The sequence below is a fragment of the Perca flavescens genome, chromosome 7 (genome assembly GCF_004354835.1).
Source record: "Perca flavescens isolate YP-PL-M2 chromosome 7, PFLA_1.0, whole genome shotgun sequence".
Classification (NCBI taxonomy): Eukaryota; Metazoa; Chordata; class Actinopteri; order Perciformes; family Percidae; genus Perca; species Perca flavescens.
In genome coordinates, this window is record NC_041337.1 from 33,020,792 (window position 1) to 33,043,935 (window position 23,144).

The 23,144-nt window shown below is 39.7% G+C and overlaps 1 protein-coding gene across 4 annotated transcripts; it reads left to right on the forward strand.

Moving 5' to 3' along the window:
- The first annotated feature begins 2,036 nt into the window (after nt 1-2,036).
- Nucleotides 2,037-13,391, forward strand: LOC114559299 (tumor necrosis factor receptor superfamily member 5-like). Of its 4 annotated transcripts, none has more exons than XM_028583891.1 (9): nt 8,670-8,844; nt 8,937-9,090; nt 10,588-10,713; nt 11,159-11,314; nt 12,151-12,241; nt 12,344-12,519; nt 12,632-12,663; nt 12,770-12,814; nt 12,907-13,391. In XM_028583891.1, the coding sequence occupies exons 3-9, from the start codon at nt 10,659-10,661 to the stop codon at nt 13,087-13,089; spliced, it is 738 nt and encodes a 245-aa protein (XP_028439692.1). In that variant the 5' UTR covers nt 8,670-8,844; nt 8,937-9,090; nt 10,588-10,658; the 3' UTR covers nt 13,090-13,391. The 4 variants fall into 4 exon arrangements, with proteins under 4 accessions (XP_028439691.1, XP_028439692.1, XP_028439693.1 ...); XM_028583892.1 differs by having other exon boundaries at nt 8,937-9,014; XM_028583890.1 differs by lacking the exons at nt 8,670-8,844; nt 8,937-9,090 and adding an exon at nt 2,037-2,174.
- Nucleotides 13,392-23,144: the final 9,753 nt, after the last annotated feature.

The window sequence follows — 23,144 nt, forward strand, 5'->3', positions numbered from 1 at the left end:
TGTGTGTGTGTGTGTGTGTGTGTGTGTGTGTGTGTGTGTGTGTGTGTGTGTGACAGTGAGGTTTTTAAGTCTGCAGGGCACGCTTGTGGAGTTTATCTCCGACAAGCCTGCTGGCTGTCGCCTCACTTCATGGAGCGTCTCTACTCCGAAAACTTTGAAGCAAATTGTCAATTTGGCATAAATTTTCTCAAGACTGCCTATATTCAAAATCTAAACAGTTCATTCCTCGCCTAAAACGTTGTCAGGAGTGAATTTAGTGGTGAATTTAGTGGTGAATAAGATGGCGAAAACTGTTAAAATTGTCCCGTTGTTGGTCTGTCTGTACCGGAAACCCGACCCTCGTTGACCTAGGTCCCTATGCTGAAAAGGCAACAGCAAAAAGACCCTGCCCTGAAGTAGGAGCTGAAAGAGTTACAGGAACTGCAGCCAGAGGAACTTAAAAATCCCCAAATTGGTCCAGTCGGAACATAAGAAAAAAAGGGTTCTAGAAATGTTATGTTCTAGGAACTGCAAAAATCCCTCCGGTCGGAAAGCAGCTATTGGCAAAGTATCCCTTTTATTAGAAACATTATATTGCATGAGCTATTTTCTTTTCTTTTCAACAGGAAGTCGAGTTAGAAAACATTGCACAGAGTTTGGAAGTACTTCCTGTCTTGATTGCGACGAGGGAACATTTATGGATCGTCCTACAGGGCTTACAGAATGTTTTCCTTGTGCACGCTGTGATTCAGGTAGACTTCTGTTTATGTTTCCTAATTAATAGTAGAAACTAGGGGTGGTACGGTTATGTAACCTATTTATGTGTTGACAGGTTCTGGTTTAACGATAAAGACACCATGTACGACTACATCAAATACATTTTGTGAACCACTGGAGGGATTCTACTGTCTGTTCTCTTCAGAAAACAGCTGTGTGGAAGCACAGAAACACAGCAGATGTCAACCAGGACAATATATCAGCCAAAAAGGTTAGTCCCTCGTGCTGAATTTAGGAGTATAGGTATAGTTTAAGATTTAAATGAGAACACCAAAGTTCAGTGAAAATGACCTTATGAACTTAAAGGTCCCATATTGTAAAACAAGTGAGATACCATGTCTTTTTTAATTATTAAGCAGGTCGATGTGGTGTATAAATATCAATAAAGCATAAAAAAACACGGTTTGTTAGTTTAAAAGACAATTTTGTTTTCCACCAGAACTGGAGGGACTTTACTGTAGTGCTGCTACAGTGCTGTTACAGTCATTCCCCGGCTGCAGTAAATGCATGTATATTCAGACAGACAGTATGATATTGAGATCCTCCAGTCGTTTGCTGATCACCTATCACATGACTGACACTCTAGTTAGATTCCTTTGTCATCATCTGAACCGCCTCATGACAACTTAGTAACTCCGTCAGCTGATGGAGGTCATGAGATGTGTGGTGGACCTTTTTGTTCATGTTCAGTAATGGAGCAGGCCCAACCGTAGAATAGTATTTGTGCAACTGTGAAGCAGGCCTTCATGGGAATGAATTGTTTTTACTGAAACATAAAAGCTTGTGAAAGATTATATTTTGGGACTTAAAACAAAGAAATGTCTGTGAATGTATTTTAAACTTTATGCTTCAAAAATCTCAACAATCAAATACTGTTTTTTTTATTTAATTTGTATTTGCAGGAACAGCATTAAGGGACACTGAGTGCTCTGACTGCAGCAATGGAACATTTTCTGATGGGACATTATTGACATCGTGTCAGCCACACACACAGTAAGTGAAGCTTCAGATCAGACATGGACACACCTGAACTCTTCCAACAGCAGCATGGTTCCCTACACATGGTCCTGTCAAAATATCCCTCTATCATTCCAGATGTCAATCATTGGATCTTCAGCTGATAAAACCAGGAACTGCTTCAACAGATGCTGAATGTGGAGAACAAAGTTCAGGAGATCGGAGTCGTTGGGGTCCGCTTGTGACCTGTGTGTGTTTAGTGGTCGGACTCGCAATAGCACTGTTTTTCTGGCATCTCAAAAAGAAGAAAGACACAGGTATGATTGGCATTTAGACAATTAAAACATTTATGTTTTTAATACATAATATATTTGTCAGATCATGATGTTGTTGATTGAGGTGCTTTTCATTGGTAATGTTTTATTACAGAAAGAAAAAGGAATGCAGACACTCCCCAACAGGTATGTTCTTTACTGTTATTACTCAGTCCATGTTACTATATGTACGGTAGAATGTAGAAATGATTTTAGTAGTAGTAGTAATTAAATTATATCACTATTTTGTCAGTACTTCAAAAGCAGAGGTGATTTCTTTAACATTGCAAGGGAAGCTCAGCTCCCCTAAAATGTCAAAACATTAATGGTCAAATATGTACTATTGTGTTAACATTTTATCAACCAAAAATGCGTTAGAACACGTTCATCTCCAAGACGAGTTAGTTCAGAATCAGCTACATATAGCAGGTCTACTGACTCGATTTCCTTCTCATACATTCCCGTAGCGTCTCAGTGCATTTCCCTGTTGAAGCCTGGTGTCCATGGACTTCAATGGGGCTTTGATCAGTTTTTCTCAGTGCTTCAAAACTAGATGGTCATTGGATAAATGCTGCGATTATGTCCCGCCCACGGACGCTCAGCCTCTCTGGGGGTCAGTGGAGGAGTGGGCTGGCCTGGACTCCGGGCTTCTGCATGATTTGGAGGGTCTGTCGAAAGACCGCATCTCCTTTTGATTGACAGCGATTTTGTACTATAAAAAGTTGCCGAAGCAAAGCGTAGTCAAAAGACGAACTGCTGCGACCTATTTCTTGGTATTTGCTTGGCAAAATTGCTAGCCAATTTACATCATACATTTCATACAATTATACACCATATTCCTTGTTTCAGTTTAACTTAATTCCCACATTTCCTCCTTCGAATTTAATATCGTTTTGTTAGATCGTTTGTTCGTTCATTCAATCATACAGTAGGCTAGGCTAGTGTTGTAGGGGTGAACTAGCCAGCTAGCAAACTGCACACGATGGCAGACAATGCTAATATTGTCAACCTGATTTTGGCAAAGCCATTTAAAAGTCTTCCTTACGAGGAGAAACGTAGAATTAAACAGCAGGGCAGATAAACATTTAATAATAATAATAAATTGAATTTATATAGCGCTTTTCATAGACTCAAAGTCGCTTTACAGGGCAGGGTAGATTATAAAAACAAAACAGAACAAAACAAAACAAGATTAAGGCATAGATGAAAAGGGAGGGGGGCGTGGGGCTAGGGATAGGCAGAGGTGAAGAGATGGGTCTTGAGGCGGGACTGGAAGGTGGTGAGGGACTCAGAGGTGCGGATCTCTTGGGGGAGGGAGTTCCAGAGCCTGGGAGCTGCTCTGGAGAATGCTCTGTCCCCAAAACTGCAGAGGTTGGACTTGTGGATGCAGAGGAGTCCGTGAGGGTTGGTACGGGGAGAGGAGGTCAGTGAGGTATGAGGAGGCCAGAGGGTGGAGGGCTTTGTGGGTGAGGACCAGGATTTTGTAGGTAATCCAGTGGGAGATAGGAAGCCAGTGGAGTTGTTTTAGGACTGGAGTGATGTGGTGCCCGGATTTGGAGCGGGTGATTAGGCGGGCGGCTGAGTTCTGGACCAGTTGGAGTCGGTTGATGTTGGTAGAGCTGATGCCGAGGAGAAGTGAGTTGCAGTAGTCCAGTCGGGAGGAGATGAAGGCGTGAATGAGTCTTTCAGCAGCGGGGGTGTGAGAGAGGGTCTGATTTTGCCGATGTTGCGGAGGTGAAAGAAGGAGGTTTTAATGACTTGACGGATGTGAGGCTCAAGGGAGAGGGTGGAATCAAAGATAACGCCAAGGTTGCAAAACATTTAAGATTGATTTAGTGCAAAAGATAAGGCAAAGTAACAGTAACAGCTCTCCTGGTATGACAAAGTTAGCTGGCTGACTGGAAGTGCTGTGACAAAGAAACGGTACTGCTGGCCATGCATCTTGATGAAACCTTCTCACGGATGTTATAAATTATTATTATTATTATTATTATTATTACTATTATTATACAATATATATTATTATATTATTATTATTATAAATAAACGGACAATTCTTATGATTCAATTCAATTCAATTTTATTTATAGTATCAAATCATAACAAAAGTTATCTCGAGACACTTTACAGACAGAGTAGGTCTAGACCACACTCTATAAATTCCAAAACCCCAACAATTACAGTAATTCCCTCAAGAGCAAGCATTAGCAGTGGCTATTGCGACAGTGGCAAAAAAACTCCCTTTTAGGAAGAAACCTCGCAGACCCAGACTCTTGGTAGGCGGTGTCTGACGGGCGATTGGGGCGTGATGAACAGTGGTGATAATAGTCACATTAGAAGTCACAGTGACTTGAAGGTTATCGTGGAAGTTCATGTCATAGCAGGGCACATCGTGTCATACTGAGTAGTGCAGTCTCCTATACCGGATCCTGACTACTCTGTGCATAGGAACATCACAGCAGGGCGTTGCGGGATGTAACGTGGCGCGGCAGAGCACGGGTGGGTGCTGCGGGTGCAGCAGGACGCAGCAGGATGCGGAGAATGCAGAGAATTGCAGAGCATAGCTCTGCGAAGTAGAAACATAAGGACTCCGGGGAGTAAACTCCCCAGAGCTAGATTAGTAACAAGCATTTCTGGGACAGGATGCATACAAAAGTAACAAGTAGAGATGAGAGAGCAGCTCAGTGTGTCTTAGGGAGGAACAGCCTCCCCGGCAGTCTAGAATTGTAATAGCATAACTTAAGAGAGGCAGGTTAAAGAGAGGTGCCTGGTCGGGCTAGAACTCCCCCCAACCGGATCGGGCTGTACTGGCCTGCCTCCCTCTACTCTCGCTAGATTATTAATTATACAGTATATAAAACTGATGACTACGAGGAGAAGCAGGTGGGCCAGGTTAGGTGGACGCTTCAACTCCTCGTTCCCTAACTATAAGCTTTATCGAAGAGGAGGGTTTTCAGTTTACTCTTAAATGTGGTGACGGTGTCTGCTCCTCGAACCCAGACTGGGAGCTGGTTCCACAATACTGCAGCCTGATAGCTGAAGGCCCTGGCCCCCAGTCTACTTCCAGAGACTCTAGAAACCATAAGTAGCCCCGCATTCCGGGAGCGCAGTGCTCTAGTGGGACAATAAGGTACTATGAGCTCTTCTAAGTATGATGGTGCTTGACCATTTTGAGCTTTGTAAGTCAGGAAGAGGATTTTAAATTTGATCCTATATTTCACTGGAAGCCAATGCAGAGAAGCTAATACATGATCTCTTCTCTTAGTTCTCGTCAGAACACGTGCTGCAGCATTCTGGATCAGTTGGAGAGTCCTAAGGGACTTATTTGGGCAACCTGATAATAAGGAATTGCAGTAATCTAGTCTAGAAGTAACGAATGCATGGACTAGTTTTTCAGCATCGTTTTGAGACAGGATATTCCTAATTTTGGCAATGTTACGAAGATGGAAAAAGGCTATTCTTGAGGTTTGTTTTAAGTGGGCGTTGAAGGATATATCCTGATCAAAAATTACTCATAGATTTCTGACAGCAGTGCTGAAGGGCAGGGTAATACCATCCAGAGTAACTATATCTTTCGAAAACGAAGTTCGGCGGTGCGTTGGTCCTATCACAATAACTTCAGTTTTGTCTGAGTTTAACATCAGGAAATTGTGGGTCATCCAGGATTTTATATCCTCAATACATGTTTGAAGTCTTGCTAACTGACCACTTTCATCTGGCTTAATTGACAGATATAATTGGGTATTGTCTGCGTAACAGTGATAGTTAATTGAGTGTTTCCTAATAATATTACCTAGAGGAAGCATATATAAGGAAAATAGAATTGGTCCAAGCACTGAGCCTTGAGGAACGCCATGGCTAACTTTAGCGTGCTTGGAGGGTTTATCATTAACATTAACAAACTGGGATCGTTCAGAGAAATAGGACTTAAACCAGCTTAGTGCGAGTCCTTTAATGCCAACTAAGTGTTCCAGTCTCTGTAACAGGATAGTATGGTCAATAGTGTCAAATGCAGCACTAAGATCTAGTAGAACAAGAATGGAGGCAAGTCCTTTGTCTGCAGCAGTTAGAAGGTCGTTAGTCATTTTCACCAGTGCCGTCTCTGTGCTATGTTTCTTTCTAAATCCTGATTGAAAATCATCAAATAGACTGTTGCTATGTAGAAAATCACATAACTGATTAGCAACCACCTTCTCAAGGATCTTGGATAGAAAGGGAAGGTTAGATATAGGTCTATAGTTTGCTAAGACCTCAGGATCTAGGGTGGGTTTTTTCAGAAGAGGTTTTATCACAGCAATTTTAAATGACTGCGGTACATAACCTGTTAGTAAAGACATATTGATCATATGAAGTGTTTACCACGGGTAACGCTTCTTTGAGTAGCCTCGTTGGGATGGGGTCTAAGAGACAGGTAGATGGCTTTGCTGAGGATATCTTTAACATTAATTGTTGAAGGTCTATAGGATAAAAGCAGTCCAAGTACATGTCGGGAGTCGTCGTTCTTTCTAGCGGTCCTGCATTTAAAGATGAACTGTTAGAAGTTAAGGGCAAAAGATGATGAATTTTATCTCTAATTGTTATAATTTTATCATTAAAGAAGCTCATGAAGTCATCACTACTCAGAGCTAGAGGAATAGATGGCTCAGTAGAGCTGTGGCTATCTGTCAGCCTGGCTACAGTGCTGAAAAGAAACCTTGGGTTGTTCTTGTTTTCTTCTATTAGTGATGAGTAATAGTCTGACCTGGCTTTTCTTAGGGCCTTCCTATAGGTTTTCAGACTGTCTTGCCATTCCAAACGGGATTCCTCCACTTTGGTGGAGCGCTACTTACTTTCGATGTTTAGTGAGATTTGTTTTAATTTGCGAGTTTGGGAGTTATACCAAGGAGCTAATTTCCTTTGCTTTATCGTCTTCTTTGTGAGAGGAGCGACAGAGTCTAAGGTCGTCCGTGAGGGCAAGTTGTAGCACCGCTCTACAAATGTATCAATTTGAGAGGGACTGAGGTTAACATAAAGGTCCTCTGTTATGTTAAGGCACGACATAGACTGGAATGCTGTAGGAATATTTTCCTTAAATTTAGCTATAGCACTGTCAGATAGGCATCTAGTGTAGAAGCTGCTATCTGGTTTAGTATGGTCAGGTAACAAGAATTCAAAAGTAATTAAAAATGATCTGATAATACCAGATTCTCATGGAAATATTATTAAATCCTCAATTTCAATACCATATGCCAGCACAAGGTCGAGGGTGTGGTTAAAACAGTGCGTCGCCTTGTGCACACTCTGACTGAAACCGATTGAATCCAGTAATGAGTTGAAAGCCGTACTAAGGCTATCATTGTCAACGTCCACATGGATATTAAAATCACCTACAATAAGTACTTTGTCTGATTTAAGGACTACACATGATAAAAACTCTGAGAATTCAGATAAAAATTCAGAATACGGACCTGGAGCTCGGTAGACAACAACAAATATAATTGGCTGTTCTGATTTCCGTGTTGGATGTTGAAGATTAAGAACAAGGCTTTCGAAAGAGTTATAATTTAGTTTGGGTTTAGGGTTAATTAACAGGCTTGAATCAAATATGGCTGCAACTCCCCCTCCTCGGCCTGAGCCTCTAGGAATTTGAGTATTAATATGACTGGGAGGGGTGGCTTCATTTAGACTAACATATTCTTCATGGCCCAGCCAGGTTTCAGTAAGACAGAATAGATCAATTTGATTATCAGATATCAATTCATTTACGAGTACTGCTTTAGAAGACAAAGATCTGATATTTAGTAATCCACATCTAATTTTCCTATCCTTTTCTATCATTGCAGTGGTAGTTTTAATTCCAATTAGGTTGTTAAGTATTGCCCCTCTATTCACCACTTTGTGTGGTCTGTTGTTGATTATAATTGGAATAGTACGAGTACTACATGTTACTGGAATAGTACTAGTACTACACGTTACTGGAATAATACTAGTATTACATGTTATCCTACAGAAAACATTTTCAGATTCATCCACTTGTATAGTGCTATCAGGATCAATACCTGGGGGACATGAATCTGTGATATTTTCAACATAATGTCAATACTTGCCTTCTGTCAGTGTGGTCGTTATGTTGTCAGATAGCATCCTGGCTCCGTGTCGGTTTGGGTGGAGACCATCACGCTTCAGCAGGTTGGGCATCTCCCAGAACAAGTTGAAGTTGTCGACATAGGGAATGCTCAGGGAAGTGCAGAGTGGTTCCAGCCAGGTGTGGAGCCAGAACAGTCTGGACCATCTCTCCGCACCCTTCCTGTAAGGGTAGAGGCCCAGAGATGACAATCCGCTTACCTGTGCCCATCAGGATGGTGATGAGAGTGGTGAAGTCTTCCTGGAGTGCTATCGACCGTCTCTCTCTGATGTCGTTTGTGCTCACATGCACGATGATGTTGTCGACCTTGGCGTGGCGGGCGAGGATGCCGGGAAGTTTGTGCTGGATGTCACGGACCTTGGCACCGGGGAAGCAGTAGACCTTGGAGGGACCGCTAGGTAAAGGGGGAATGTGGAGGTCCCTTACCATGGAGCTTCCGATGACCAGCGTGGAGATTGATGAGTCCGAGGGGGGAGAGTCCGCCCTCAATGGGCGCGTTGACTGTGGGGATGGACCAGGATGAGCTGCGTGGGAGTGTGGCAGAGAAGGGAACTCCTCGTCGTTCATCAGAATGCTGTAGCGGTTTTCTAGTTTCTATGATGTAGGCCGAAAATGAGCTTCCCCTCTTTGAAAGACCAGCAGCCGCCACTGTGCAAAAATAATAAACATCCACATGAAGAAGAAGAACAGCGGGTAAGACAGTAGTGAATTCTTCATTTAAATGTTCATGTCTTTACAAATGTATAATATGTTTCTGTTTAAACTCAATTTATTTCTCTCTTCAGGGTGTGGCTGTGATCAATGAACACAGAGACAGTTCATTGGACACGTCAGAGGAAAGTTCCATGCAAGTCCCGGACTAAGTCTGTAACGGCTCCAGGCTCTTCACTCAGAACTTCTGCTCCATCTCTCTCACCTGGACATTTTGCTGCTTGTCCAGTGAGCTCTCCTTGTGTGGAACTCCTTAAAGGCCAACATGTTCCCATCCCTGTAGTGTTAATCTCGTCAGACGAGACGAGACTAAATATGTTTGTCAACGACCTTTTTTTCCATGACTAAGGCGAGACGATGACGAGACTGCGCCGATGTCCAAAAACGCTGTTTAAGACTAAAGTGTTGTGCATTATTGTTGACGAAAAAAGACGAGACTAAAATGTTTTGCATAAATTAAAAACTAAGATAAAATCTCTCTTCATTTTCGTCTACAATCGTCTCTACTTTTTCATCATGAGATAGAATATTCAGCTGTTATCGAGACCCGGTGCTACAGCACCGACAGGTGCCCTAACGACCGTTATCTACCGGACCGAATAGCAACGCAGATTTTGGTGCCACTTAAATGCCTGCGCTTCTCTCTGATGCTCCTAAACGGACGTTAGAGTCCACCAAAACATCGCTGCACGGGACGCTAGTTAACACTACACTTGGCAGCAGGTAACGTTAGCCTACCGTTAGCTAGCAGTTGGGGTAAACACGGTTACAATGCTGACAGCTAAACGGTGTAAAGGTTTGTCTCTATTTCCAACGCGAGACGTAGGACAGTCTGCAGCTGCCGTTGTCTGAAAAACAACACATATGTTGCGTTCACTTGAGATACGCCTCGCCAGTTTCATGCTGCATTTATTTTAGTGTAAAATATCCTTTCCCCATGCAGTGGTTTTTTTTGTCGTTTACTGGTGAAATAAGGAAGAGGCTCAATATTTATATAACTTTATATAATTGATTTATTTTTATAACTAGTTGACTGAAATGGTTATCAGAAATAATTTATTTAAAAAAAAAGACTAAAATGTTTTGACTAAAACTTGACTAAAATGATGAGATTTTTAGTCAACTAAAACTTGACTAACAACATTTTTTGGCACAAGACTAAGACTAAGACTAAATTAAAAATAGGTGACCATATTAACACTACATCCCTGTCATTCCAAGCCACAGATCACCCAGACATCATGTGTCTGAAGGCAGGTATCATCAGAGAGCTAACACCTGGCCCCCCTGCCCCCCCGGCCTCTTGCCTCTACTGAAGCCCCTCCTGACCAAGCTTCTGTCAGGACGGCTCTGCTCAACGCTCGCTCCCTTACCAACAAAACATTTCTTCTCAAAAATGTATATTTTTAGGGAAAATTTGGATTTTCTGATCCTTACTGAAACCTGGCACAGTTTCTTCTTATACTTAGCAGAATTAACCACTAGGAGCAGACCAGTGGAGTAAGTCTTACTCCCATGGTCACAAGTGGAATTTATCGTGACAGTAAAAGAACAGGCAGGAATTTATAGATATCTTTTAATAATTTCTTTAAAAATACTAGGCAATAAGAATGACACTAGTAGACATTGTGCATGTCACTTTGCCTAGCTACATTAACCTCAAGATAATACATTTTTATTTAATAGAAACATTGCATGAAATTAAATTGTTTTTCTTTTCAACAGGAAGTCGAGTTAGAAAACATTGCACGGAGTTCAGAAGTACTTCCTGTCTGGATTGCAATGAGGGGACATTTATGGATCGTCCTACAGGGCTTACAGAATGTTTTGTCTGTTCACGCTGTGATTCAGGTAGACTTCTGTTTATATTTTCTAATTATTAGTTCAAATGTATGACTAAGCCTAGATTTAGTAGGCTTATCACTGCTGGTCCCACTGTTAATGCTGTGTAAGAACTGAGAAAACTAAAGATTGGTTTAACAGTGTCATTGTGAAGATGCAGAAAGTCATTTAGAAGAGTTTACTGCACTGCAGAATGAGACTGCACCCAGAAACAAAGACCTCATGTGTTATGAAATACTGTGAGACCAGTGAAGACTATTTTGTGTCATAAAATCCTCTTTTCACATAAGTAGATAGCAGTCGACGTGATCAAAAATCTTTTTGCTGTTAAGATATTAGCTGTTGGTATCTTCTCAGACTTTTATTCTCTGTTTTTATAAATGGGACTATTTTAGCATGTAGCTCTATAATAGAAGAGACAAAATATATATATGTAAACTCTATGTGTTGACAGGTTCTGGTTTAAAGATAAAGAGGCCATGTACAACTATTTCAGATACAGTTTGTGAACCACTGGAGGGATTCTACTGTAGGCATGCTGTAGAGGACAACTGTGTGGAAGCACAGAAACACAGCATCTGTCAACCAGGACAATATATCCTCCAAAAAGGTTAGTTTATTGTGTTGACTTTGAGATTATAGGTATAGCTTTAATTTGAAATGAGAACACCAAAGTTCAGGAGAAATGAATATAATGAACTTAAGAAGATGTCATGGCTACAAAGAATGAGTTGGATCCAAATGCAGAGACTGGCAGGTAGTGTAGGTTTGTCAGACGATTTAATGATAAATCACAGCTTATACCCAAACAAAATGTGTCCTGATACAGCAGGCAGAGTATAAGCAGGAACAGGCAGAATCCAAAAACAGGAATAAACAGATAACAGGAACACCGAGACCAAAAAGGGGTAGACGACAAACAAACTCCAACATGGAAAACCATACACAGTGAATACAATGACCTGACAACAGACAAGGGAAAGACAGAGACTAAATACACAGGGTAGAGGTAACGAGAGACAGCTGACACAAGGAGAGGGAAACAGGTGAAACACATTAGGGCTGGGCAGAACAATCAAAAAAGGTGGGAAAACACAGGACAGGAAGTAAAACAGACAAGACAAGACAGAAAACTAGACTACAGGAAACAGAAACAAACACAGCCATAACAGAAGAGTCTGAGAAGAGAAGAATTAATCATTTTTCCTGAAGTATGAAAGCTTGTAAAAGATTATATGTTGGGACTTGAAACAAAGAAATGTATTATATAATAAAAATATATAATATAATAATTTATTTTTAACTGTCTGCTTCAAAAATGTCAACAATCAAATAGTTTTTTAAATCCACTGAAAGGAGATCAGACAGATCTGATGAAATGTAAAGATGTCATAGAACACGTTGTTCTCTTCACAATATGTAAACTGAACTGGATCATTTGGACAGGAACAGCATTAAGGGACACTGAGTGCTCTGACTGCAGAGATGGAACATTTTCTGATGGGACATTATTGACATCGTGTCAGCCACACACACAGTAAGTGAAGCTTCAGATCAGACATGGACACACCTGAACTCTTCCAACAGCAGCATGGTTCCCTACACATGGTCCTGTCAAAATGTCCCTCTATCATTCCAGATGTCAATCATTGGATCTTCAGCTGATAAAACCAGGAACTGCTTCAACAGATGCTGAATGTGGAGAACAAAGTTCAGGAGCTGTGAGCCGCGGCGTTGTGGGGGGGCTGGTGCTAGTGGTCGGACTCGCAATAGCTCTGTTTTTCGTGTGGCATCTCAAAAATAAGAAAGACACAGGTATGATTGGCAGTTAGACAACTAAAACATTTATGTTTTTAATACATAATATAATTGTCAGATCATTATGTTGTTGATTGAGGTGCTTTTCATTGGTAATGTTTTATTACAGAAAGAAAAAGGAATGCAGACAATCCCCAACAGGTATGTTCTTTACTGTTATTACTCAGTCCATGTTACTGTATGTACAGTAGAACGTAGAAATGATTTTAGTAGTAGTAGTAATTAAATGATATCACTCTTTTATCAGTACTTCAAAAAGAATAAACATCCACATGAAGAAGAAGAACAGCTGGTAAGACAGTAGTGAATTCTTCATTTAATTGTTCATGTCTTTACAAATGTATAATAAGTTTCTGTTTAAACTCAATTTATTTCTCTCTTCAGGGTGTGGCTGTGATCAATGAACACAGAGACATCGGGACACCAAGGCTGTCAGGCCGTGATGGTGGTCTGGTAGTGATTTTTAGAAATAGCTTTAACTATCGGTTGCTTAGCACCGAGACTGTCCCCTCATTTGAACTCAATATGACTCGGAAAAAAGTCCCAGATTCTGCTCTTGATATTTAGTTATTAATTTGATGTTAATAATTGTCACTAATAGTGATATGATCCAAAGCTTATGGAAATAATTGCATGGCAAAACTGTAAATATAGATTGTTTTTATTTCAACACTGTCCCCAATAATCTTAAAAGACAATTATTATAATAATAATGAAATATTATATACACAAATGTGACTTTGCAAAGACTCCCCCAGAGTGAAATGTTCTACAACACAAACTTTATATGCTCAACAAATGAATAAAAAAATCAATACCGCCCGAGCCAGGAAACTATGTACACTTATGTCTGAATTTAACTTTCTCTCTCTCTCTCTCTCTCTCTCTCTCTCTCTCTCTCTCTCTCTCTCTCTCTCTCTCTCTCTCTCTCTCTCTCTCTCTATATATATATATATATATATATATATATATATATATATATATATATATATATATATATATATATATATATATATTATAATTTTTTTGTTTTTTGCTCTGATATTCTTTCATGTATTATTTCGATACTTCAGCTATATGTTATTTCCTGTAGTAGATATTATGAATATTGTTCAAATGAAAATATTCTAGAGAAAGGAGACTTTTGGAAATACTTACAAATCAGACACCGTGTGATGAAAAAGTTTTCAGTCAGGTGAAGTGGGTAACCCAATTGTTGACTATCTTGACAACCTGTTTAATCATAAGGCGTCAACATTTTACAAAAACTTTTTTTTTTAACTAGTAGCACATGTGACAATTTGAGAATAGTTTGGCAGAGAGACCTTGATTGTGCAATTGACAATGCAGGAGTGGAAACTCCCCATGAGTGAGACAGCATCATATGAGGTTATGCTGCAAAGAGCCTGGGACACTGGGGATTTAGGATTACTTTATGGTCCTCCTGACTTCTAACTAGTAGCCTGATTATGAGATTGTAACCAGATTTTTATGCCATATTTATTTAATTTACTGATATTTTGTTTGTTTTATTTAACTAATAATAGTGCATTTTTCATTTTCACATTCCTTGTGACCAAGATAACTTCTGCTTTGACTGATATGTTATTTCACTATCTGACCTTCTCGTCTTATTTGTCGTCTGTAAGCTGTACCATATGAGCTGTTGTTTGTCACATTTGCAAATAAAAATTTAAATTGCAAAAGAAAATAATTAAAATATTCTGTTTAGGAGGTGTGACTGTCTCTGTGAAAGATTTCTACTTGAATTGTCCAACATTGAATAGTTTGCCACTATAATATTCTTTATATGTGTTCTAAATAAAGATTTAAAGAAAGGAAAAAAATAAACGGCCTACACATCGCTGCTGATTGGTTGAAAGGGTTTTTGGGAGCTTTCTAAAGGCTGAGGGAAGAGAACGAGTAAGGACGACATATTTGAAGAACAACTTAGAAAAAATAAACGAGGACATATTGAACCACTAATGCAGCAGGTGAGTAACCATATTTTCTATAAAGATGATAACGCGCTACATCACTTCTGATGCCAGTTGTTGTTATGGTTACTGCTAGATATGTTCTGTATTATCGGCCAGTCTACCAAAAGTTAAAGTGAAAGTAGAAGTCCTTTAGGAGCGGCTCTAGTCTCTTTATATTAAATGTAAAAGATACACCAGGAACTAAAACCAGCAGAATGAATCCGATTCAACTGCAGAAATCTTGAATTAATAAACATTAGTCGAAATGTAGTCCGTATGGTAGGTTCCACAAATAAGGGTGACGTCCTCACGCGGGAGCGCTGACCCCATCCACGTGCCAGATAACTACATTAATTAAGGGGTTCAAGAGACATGGCATCCCCAGAATAAATTGATTATTTTAATACACATATTAAGCTACAATTTTGAGATCAGAATCCAATGAGAAAACATTTAGTTTTGATAACCATTGTAGCTGTGCTGTAGCCCACAGGTTCTCAAACTGTAGATAGATTGATTAATCCCAAATTAGGAAATGACTCTGGGACATACACACATACTTACTCACACACATACAGAAACAACAAGAACTATACTAGAAATAATAAATCAGATACAATAAAATAAGATAGCAAAGATTACAAAAAATGACAGAACAACTGAAAAAAAATACTTGGAGTAATGAAAGGAATGTACATGTATATACAAATGTAGACTAAAATGTACAACCTACCTACATAGTATATATAAGAAAATAAAATATGTATATATTAAATATGAAATAAGCAGTGTGCAAATACCACTGCAGGTCAAGTGCTCCCCCTAGTGTTACATGGGCCAATCTCTTATATAGCCTATTTAAAAAATAAATGGAAACAAAATATTAAAACATATTACAGAAATAATACATTTCCAGTAATAATAATACTATGATCCGTTAAAAGCCGGATCATTTGAAAATTTGTGTTTAAAGCTTTGAAGTGTAGGAGTGTGTAGCCTTACCATCAGTGTTGTTGTGTACGTGTGTGTGTATTATAGGGTGACCATATTTTGATTCTCCACACTCGGCCCGGCCTCGAGACAAATCCAGACAGGCTTCTCTGAGGTTAATGAACATGCTTTATTATGCCTCAATGGTGCAAAAATAACTTCTGTAATGTAATGAAATAAAATAAAATCTGTAACAACCTGTAACAAAATAATAGCTCTATTTTTAAAAATAGTCTTATTTTATGGTTCTGTGGAGGCTCCACGCAGAGCTTTCGCCGTAGCCTACGTAAGTGGCCTGATGTTTATACTTGTGCGTTGGTGTGTGTGTGTGTGTGTGTGTGTGTGTGTGTGTGTGTGTGTGTGTGTGTGTGTGTGTGTGTGGGTGTGTGGGGAGGGAGTGGGTGATAGAGCGAGGGAGAAGTGAGAGAGTGAGGGCGAGTGAGTACGACTATAGCGTCATAGTTAGAGAAACACAGTGGTCAGAAAACACAGGGGAGACACTTTGTTTCTCTCACTATGACTCAAGAGTCGCTACTCGCTTGCCGTCACTCTCTCACTTCTCCCTCGCTCTATCACCCACTCCCCACACACACACACACACACACACACACACACACACACACACACACATGCCGGCTCGACGCACACCAGCGCACAAGTATAAACATCAGGCCACTAAAGGCTCTTGTATACTAGACGCAGCCCAGCTGGCGAGTGCAAATGTGACGTCATGGGATCACCGTGACTATTTATACCCGCGCTGGTGCTCAACACTAGTTGCAGTCTTCCCCTGAACAAGGGGCCTATATATACATAGAAACGGCAGAACTGGCAGCAGCATTGCCGTCGATGCTTCGATTTGACTCAATGACCTACTTGGTCAGATCAAGCCTTTCATTCACCATAAAAGAACTCATCTTAACCCAGTACGTTTACAGGAGAGACTTGCAGTCACTCTGAGAGTCCTGGCATCCGGTTACCCTCGAGCTCGTTCAGGTCTCCTGTTTCCTCTTTGTTGCGCGCCACTGAAAAAAAGTGGTGAGTGGTGCGCAACCTCTGCTCGCGCGCTATAAATCTGGGCGCACCGGCTAGATCTACGTCAGGGGTGTCAAACTCAACTTCCCAGAGGGCCACACTGGAAAATAAGAATCACATCAAGGGCCAGACATGTTTAGTTTGTTGATAGGCTTTTATTTAGTTGAAAAAGTAAAACATATTTGACTGTATTATTGCATGTGTCATATAGTCTTCTCACTCACAGTTTGGTCAACATAAAGTCCTAAAGAAGTCAGGAAAATGTTCCTCAGCCATCATAGAAAACCAAACCAATACCAAAAAATTCGGAAAAAAGTGGCAAAAATGTCAATAAAAAATTACAAAAAAGATGTCAACAAAAAGTGACAAAAACTAGGTGGGTTCCAAACATTGAACAACTGTTTACCTAAATTGATCAAGCCTCGGGCTGGATCCATAATCAAAAATAGATACTACTAACAAACCAACGGTTGATTTTTCACTGAAGACAGAAAGCGCAACTGTAGTATCCATTTTCAGCTTGAAATTTAATTGACACTTTAGATTCCCTAATATGCCATTTTGGTCATGGAAGATGAACGTCCGCCCATGATTGGATGCGTGTTTTTTGTATAATTCACGGGTGTAATAGTCCTGGCATCCGGGCTTGTCGGGGGTGCAAATAGACACTCGAATCACATCAATGGCCTCCTGTTTCCGCTTTTATTTAATTGAAAAAGTAAAAACATATTTGACTGTAAAAATGTGTCATATAGCCTCTGCAGTTTGGTCAACATAAATTCCTAAAGAAGTCAGGATAAAGCTTTGCATCATTTTGACGTCACGATGGCGCGCACCACCTTGGATGCGTCTAGTATTTAAGAGCCTTTATGTAGGCTACGGCGAAAGCTCTACGTGGAGCCTCCACAGAACCATAAACAAGACTAGTGCAGCTTCACAGTTGAACAGCAAAGAAAATGTCCCACGTACCATCCCGGTCGGGACCGGACTAGTGGGAAGCAGAGTGCACCGTGTGCAAAGCTGGAACATATGTTTCAGTGTCTTTATTATTTATCTTATTACATTGAAAAGGTATTAAGAGATATTTTGTTGAAGCTGGATTTTCTAACACCGAAGAGGTCATATTTAGAACATTATTTCATATTATTTATTTATTTTAAAAGAGAGCTATTATTTTGTTACAAATTATATTTTATTTTATTTAAGAAGTTATTTTCACACCATTGAAGCATGATAAATCATGTTCATTAACCTCTGACAAGCCTGTCTGGATTTGTCTCGAGGCCGGGCCAAGTGTCCTCTTTTTTCGGAAATCAAAATATGGGCTATAAGCTTTTCAGTAACTACTACATTTACATGCACTTAAAGCTTTAGTGCGTAACTTTTTGATATTAATGAACGTTGGTTACATTCAAGCAGTGGTGGTTCTACATTGAGAGACCCCCCCCCCCAAAAAAAATAAATCAAATATATATATATATAGGCACATACACATAGCGAAATTCATTCTCTGCATTTAACCCATCCCTCAAGGGAGCAGTGGGCAGCCAATGACAACACCCAGGGACCAACTCCAGATCCCCATGGTGGGGGAAACCAGAGCACCCAGAGGAAACCCACACAAACGTGGGGAGAACATGCAAACTCCACACAGAAAAACCCCGGAACAATGTGGATTTGAACCAAGAACCCTCTTGCTGTGAGGCCACAGTGCTAACCATTGGGCCACCATGCTGCATACGTATATATTTTGCACAAACAGTTATATTTTATTATAACAACATAAGTGAAATAGAAAATTATATTTCTCAATAGCACAAATCCTTCATTAGAACATTTGAAAAGCACACTTATTACATTGAAATGTAATGAGTGTAAGTGTAAGAAATGTAAGTGACATGAACTACAACGACTACCATTTGAAGTCACCGTTCCATTATTAATGTGACTATTATCGCCACTGTTCATCACACCCCCAACCAGCACCGTCAGACACCGCCTACCAAGAGTCTGGGTCTGTCCGAGGTTTCTTCCTAATAAGGAGTTTTTCCTCGCCATTGTCACACTGCTTGCTCTTGGGGGAATTATTAGAATTGTTGGGGCTTTTTAAATTATAGAGTGTGGTCTAGACCTACTCTATCTGTAAAGTGTCTCGAGATAACTCTTGTTATGATTCGATACTATGAATAAAATTGAATTGAAGATTGAATTGAATTAAGAGAATCCAGTTATTTAACTATTGCAATTACAACAGGATCCACTTTTTAAGGTGCACAATCTCCACCTCCAACATTGCCAAAAGACAATGAACACAATTCTGTACACAATATGACAGTATAGGTTATCGGAACTTAAAATAAATATACACCATATACATAAATGTGCTGAAAATATATACAATCATAACATTTACACGAGCAGAGAGCAACAATAATATAAAATATTAAGAATATACAAATAAAATGTAGAATAAATATTCTAAATAGCACAAATCCTTCATCACACAAATGTGAAGACACACTTAAAAGAATCTAATTATTACACTATAGCACTAAGAACAGAAAACCCAAACTAAAACTAAAACCCAACCTTTCTGGCTTTCCTTGATGCAAAATCATCAATGATGTCATCGTATGAAATCTGCTCCCCTATTGAGTGATTGATACTGATGACGGCAAGGCCAGTGAGCCGTTCCTGGGACATAGTTGACCTCAGGTATGACTTGATCAACTTTAGTTTTGAAAAGCTCCTCTCTGCTTAAGACAGAGTAAGTGCAATCCTCAGAGCAGTCCAAAAGTTGAGGTAGATATCCGATAGATCCTTATCATGCATAAAAGTGATGAGCTCAAGGAACCTCGTGGTCCCCCACCTATCAACGGGCTTAAAATTACTCTCAACAAGCAGGGCGCCTGCAACCATGCTGTCAGACTCAAAGTTCACGGAGGTTGCCAGGTTGAAAATAACATCCAACAATGTTGCTAGGCGCTGTCTCCATCCAGACATTACTCCTCCTCATATTCAGATTTGCTAACGTTAGATGCTGGCTATATTGACAGTAAAAAAGCCCATATGCTTTTTTAGGTTGGGTAGCTCTGTAACTGAATGACAACCACCCTATCAACGTTTAAAATTACTGTAACAACCGCTAAAAATCATAACCATGCTGTTTACCCAGTTTACAGCCACCCTTTCTTGGCTTAAAATAACTCACCGTTGTCAAAATACGGCAGCGAGGCTGTCTCCATCTTTCTAATCTCCAATATTCATATCGTCTCGTAACGTCTCTGGTCATGCAAATATTAGAATCATGCCAAGGTTTTTGGTCAAGTAAATCTATCTCTGTTGAACCGTTGGTTTGTTTCTGCTAATATCTGGCTGTACATACAGCTAGCACCCTGGGTTTGTATTTTTACAGATATATCTTACAACCTTGCCCCTGTCAAAATAAGAATATAGCCTAAGAAAACATTTGACAGTTGCAATGTGCTGGTAAAGGGATCTTATTACAGCAAGCTTTTATTATAATTCATACATCATATTGCTCCTCTCCAACAACAACAAGCCTTTCTTTTTTTCTTTTAAAAACCCTTTGTTTAAACCCCTGGTAACCTTCAATTTAATGTGACTTCTAATGTGACCAACATCACCACTGTTCATCACTGCCCCCAACCGTAGTGTCATCTCACATGGTTGTCCAAGAGTTTCTGGGTCTGCCGGAGGTTTCTTCCTCCCAAATCTGGAGTTTTTTCTTGCCACTATAAATGAGCCACTGCTAATGCTTGCTGTTAAGAAAACATTTGACTTGTAATTGTTGGGGTTTTGGAATTTATAGAAGCTTGGTCTTAGACCTACTCTATCTGTAAAGTGTCTCGAGATAACTTTTGTTATGATTTGATACTATAAATAAAATTGAATTGAATTGAATTTGTTGCGGCTGTAAGCAGTCCAACAAAGTGCAGCTGCAAGGGACTAAACACAGAGATGTATTATTAAACACACTGTGACGCACTTGAGATTGTACAATGATTTATTCCTCTTCTTCCACACTAAAAAACAACTAGCACTGCAGTTACCAAAGTTAATTTGTGAGTAGAAATAATTAAATGAAATAATAATTAATTAAATTGTGTTAGTGCAGCGGTCAACAGAAAGTGTGTCGCTCCCAGTCTCACCCCCTCTCTGTCAAAGCCCCAAAAACCAACAGGTGAACAGGTGAAGCAAACAAATATGTTATCACTTCCACTCAAACTGCAATGAAAACGCCCACCACTTCCAATATAAGTGCACAATATAGTAATCAATAAATAATATAAATGAGACCATAAACAACATACAATATGTGGCTCCTACACCCTTTGTTCTTTATAATTCTCTCTCTCTCTCTCTCTCTCTCTCTCTCTCTCTCTCTCTCTCTCTCTCTCTCTCTCTCTCTCTACACACACACACACACACACACACACACACACACCCACACACACACACACACAAGTAAAGGGAAAAAATACAAAAATAAACTGAACCGGATTGTGTGTGATACAGAAGGTTTGTATCATGTGGACGCCGACAGTGTTGTCTTTACTTAATTTCTCATGGGGCGGCAGAAACTACGTACTATAGCTTTAAGTCTTGCTTCATCTCTTCTCTTTTTCTACACTGCTTTCTGTGCTGCCTTCACTATTCAATTTAAACATTTGTATTCAGTTCTATTCAGAGTTCATTTCAACACCTTCTTTCTATCAATGAATTTGATTTGCAGTATGTGTTGTATGTTGTAACCAGGCTTCTCTTTACAGATATTTATGATGAGTGTCTTCAGAGGACATACCCTCACATGTCATCCAACAGAGTATCAGAACGGGGATCAGTGCTGTCCTATGTGTTCTGCTGGTAAGATCTGATTGAATGTGCACTAGCGCCACGGAGGGTAGCCAAACACCTGCCCCCACACTGCCATGACACAGAGCTGCATTTACATTGGCAAAGTATCCCTTTTATTAGAAACATTATATTGCATGAAATTGTTGGTTTTCTTTTCAACAGGAAGTCGAGTTAGAAAACATTGTAAAGAGTTCGGTACTTCCTGTTTGAATTGCGACGAGGGAACATTCATGAATCATCCTACAGGGCTCACAGAATGTTTTCACTGTGCGCACTGTGATTCAGGTAGACTTCTGTTTATGTTTCCTAATTATTATAATTAGAAACATATGAAACTGAAGATTGATTTTTGAGCATGTAGCTCTGTAGTAGATTAGACAAAATAAAAGTGAAGTATCTTCATATGTACCCTCTATATGTGTTGACAGGTTCTGGTTTAAAGCTGAAGACAGCATGTACGACTACCTCAGATACAGTTTGTGAACCACTGGAGGGATTCTACTGTCTGTTCTCTTCAGGAAACAGCTGTGTGGAAGCACAGAAACACAGCAGATGTCAACCAGGACAATATATCAGCCAAAAAGGTTGGTTCCTTATATCATGCTGAATTTAGGAGTATAGGTATAGTTTAAGTTTTAAATGAGAACACCAAAGTTCAGCGAAAATGACCTTATGAACTTAAAGCAACACTAGAAAACTTTTCCCGCTTCGGTCCCCCTACAGGTTGGAAGCGGAATTGTCCCATTATGTCTCATTCGAACTACAGATCGGCTCCCCGATCTGGCAAACTTGCATAGTGTGGTTATAGCCGGTAGAGGGCTGCAAAGCGAAGGCAGATGTGCCGTTCACCCTGTTGCAAGTTGATGAACCACTGAAACGATTTTGGAAACATTATTTAATGTTCTCTAGCGTTGCTTTAAAGGTCCCATGTTGTAAAAGAAGTGAGATACCATGTTTGTTTTTTTTTATTATTAAGGAGGTCGAAGTGGTGTATAAATATGAGTAAAGCATAAAAAAAAACACTCAATCGTTGCCGGGTTGGATCAGTGGGTAGAGCAGGCACACATGTACCGAGAGGTTTATGCCTCGAGGCAGAGGTCCAGGGTTTGAGTCCGACCTGTGGCAATTTAAATAATCTTTAAAAAAAACAAAAAAACACTCAATCCACAGAGAAATGCACACAGCCCGTATTCAGAAACTGTGCATTTAAACTATGGAATGCTGTTTTATTCAATATTAAATAAATGAATAAATACATAAATAAATACATGAATAAATACATAAATAAATACATGAATAAATACATCATGAAATAAACAAATGTGGCAATAAATAATTAAATTAATGTAAATATAATGTAATATATAAAAATGAATCGGTTAGTTAAATAAATACTGTATATTAAAAGGTTTTAATTTTAATTATTTCATAGTACTTTTATTTCATAAGTCCACATTTATTTATTTCCGTGGACTTTTATTTAATGCCATATTTATTTATTTCCCTCTCTATTTATTTCCAGTTCTTATATGCAAATCAGGGGGCGTGGCTATTGCTCACATTTAGAACAGAGCCGTGTGCACCAAGACCGCAGCAGCGGTGCTCTGTACCCAGCGCACATCACCTATTCCAGGGGTAACTGAACCACCAACTAGCGCTGACCTAACGGAGCAACACACCGGCTTTTTATGTAGACGTTTCTGTCCTCAATAATTAAAAGTAAAACCTTTTAATATCTTT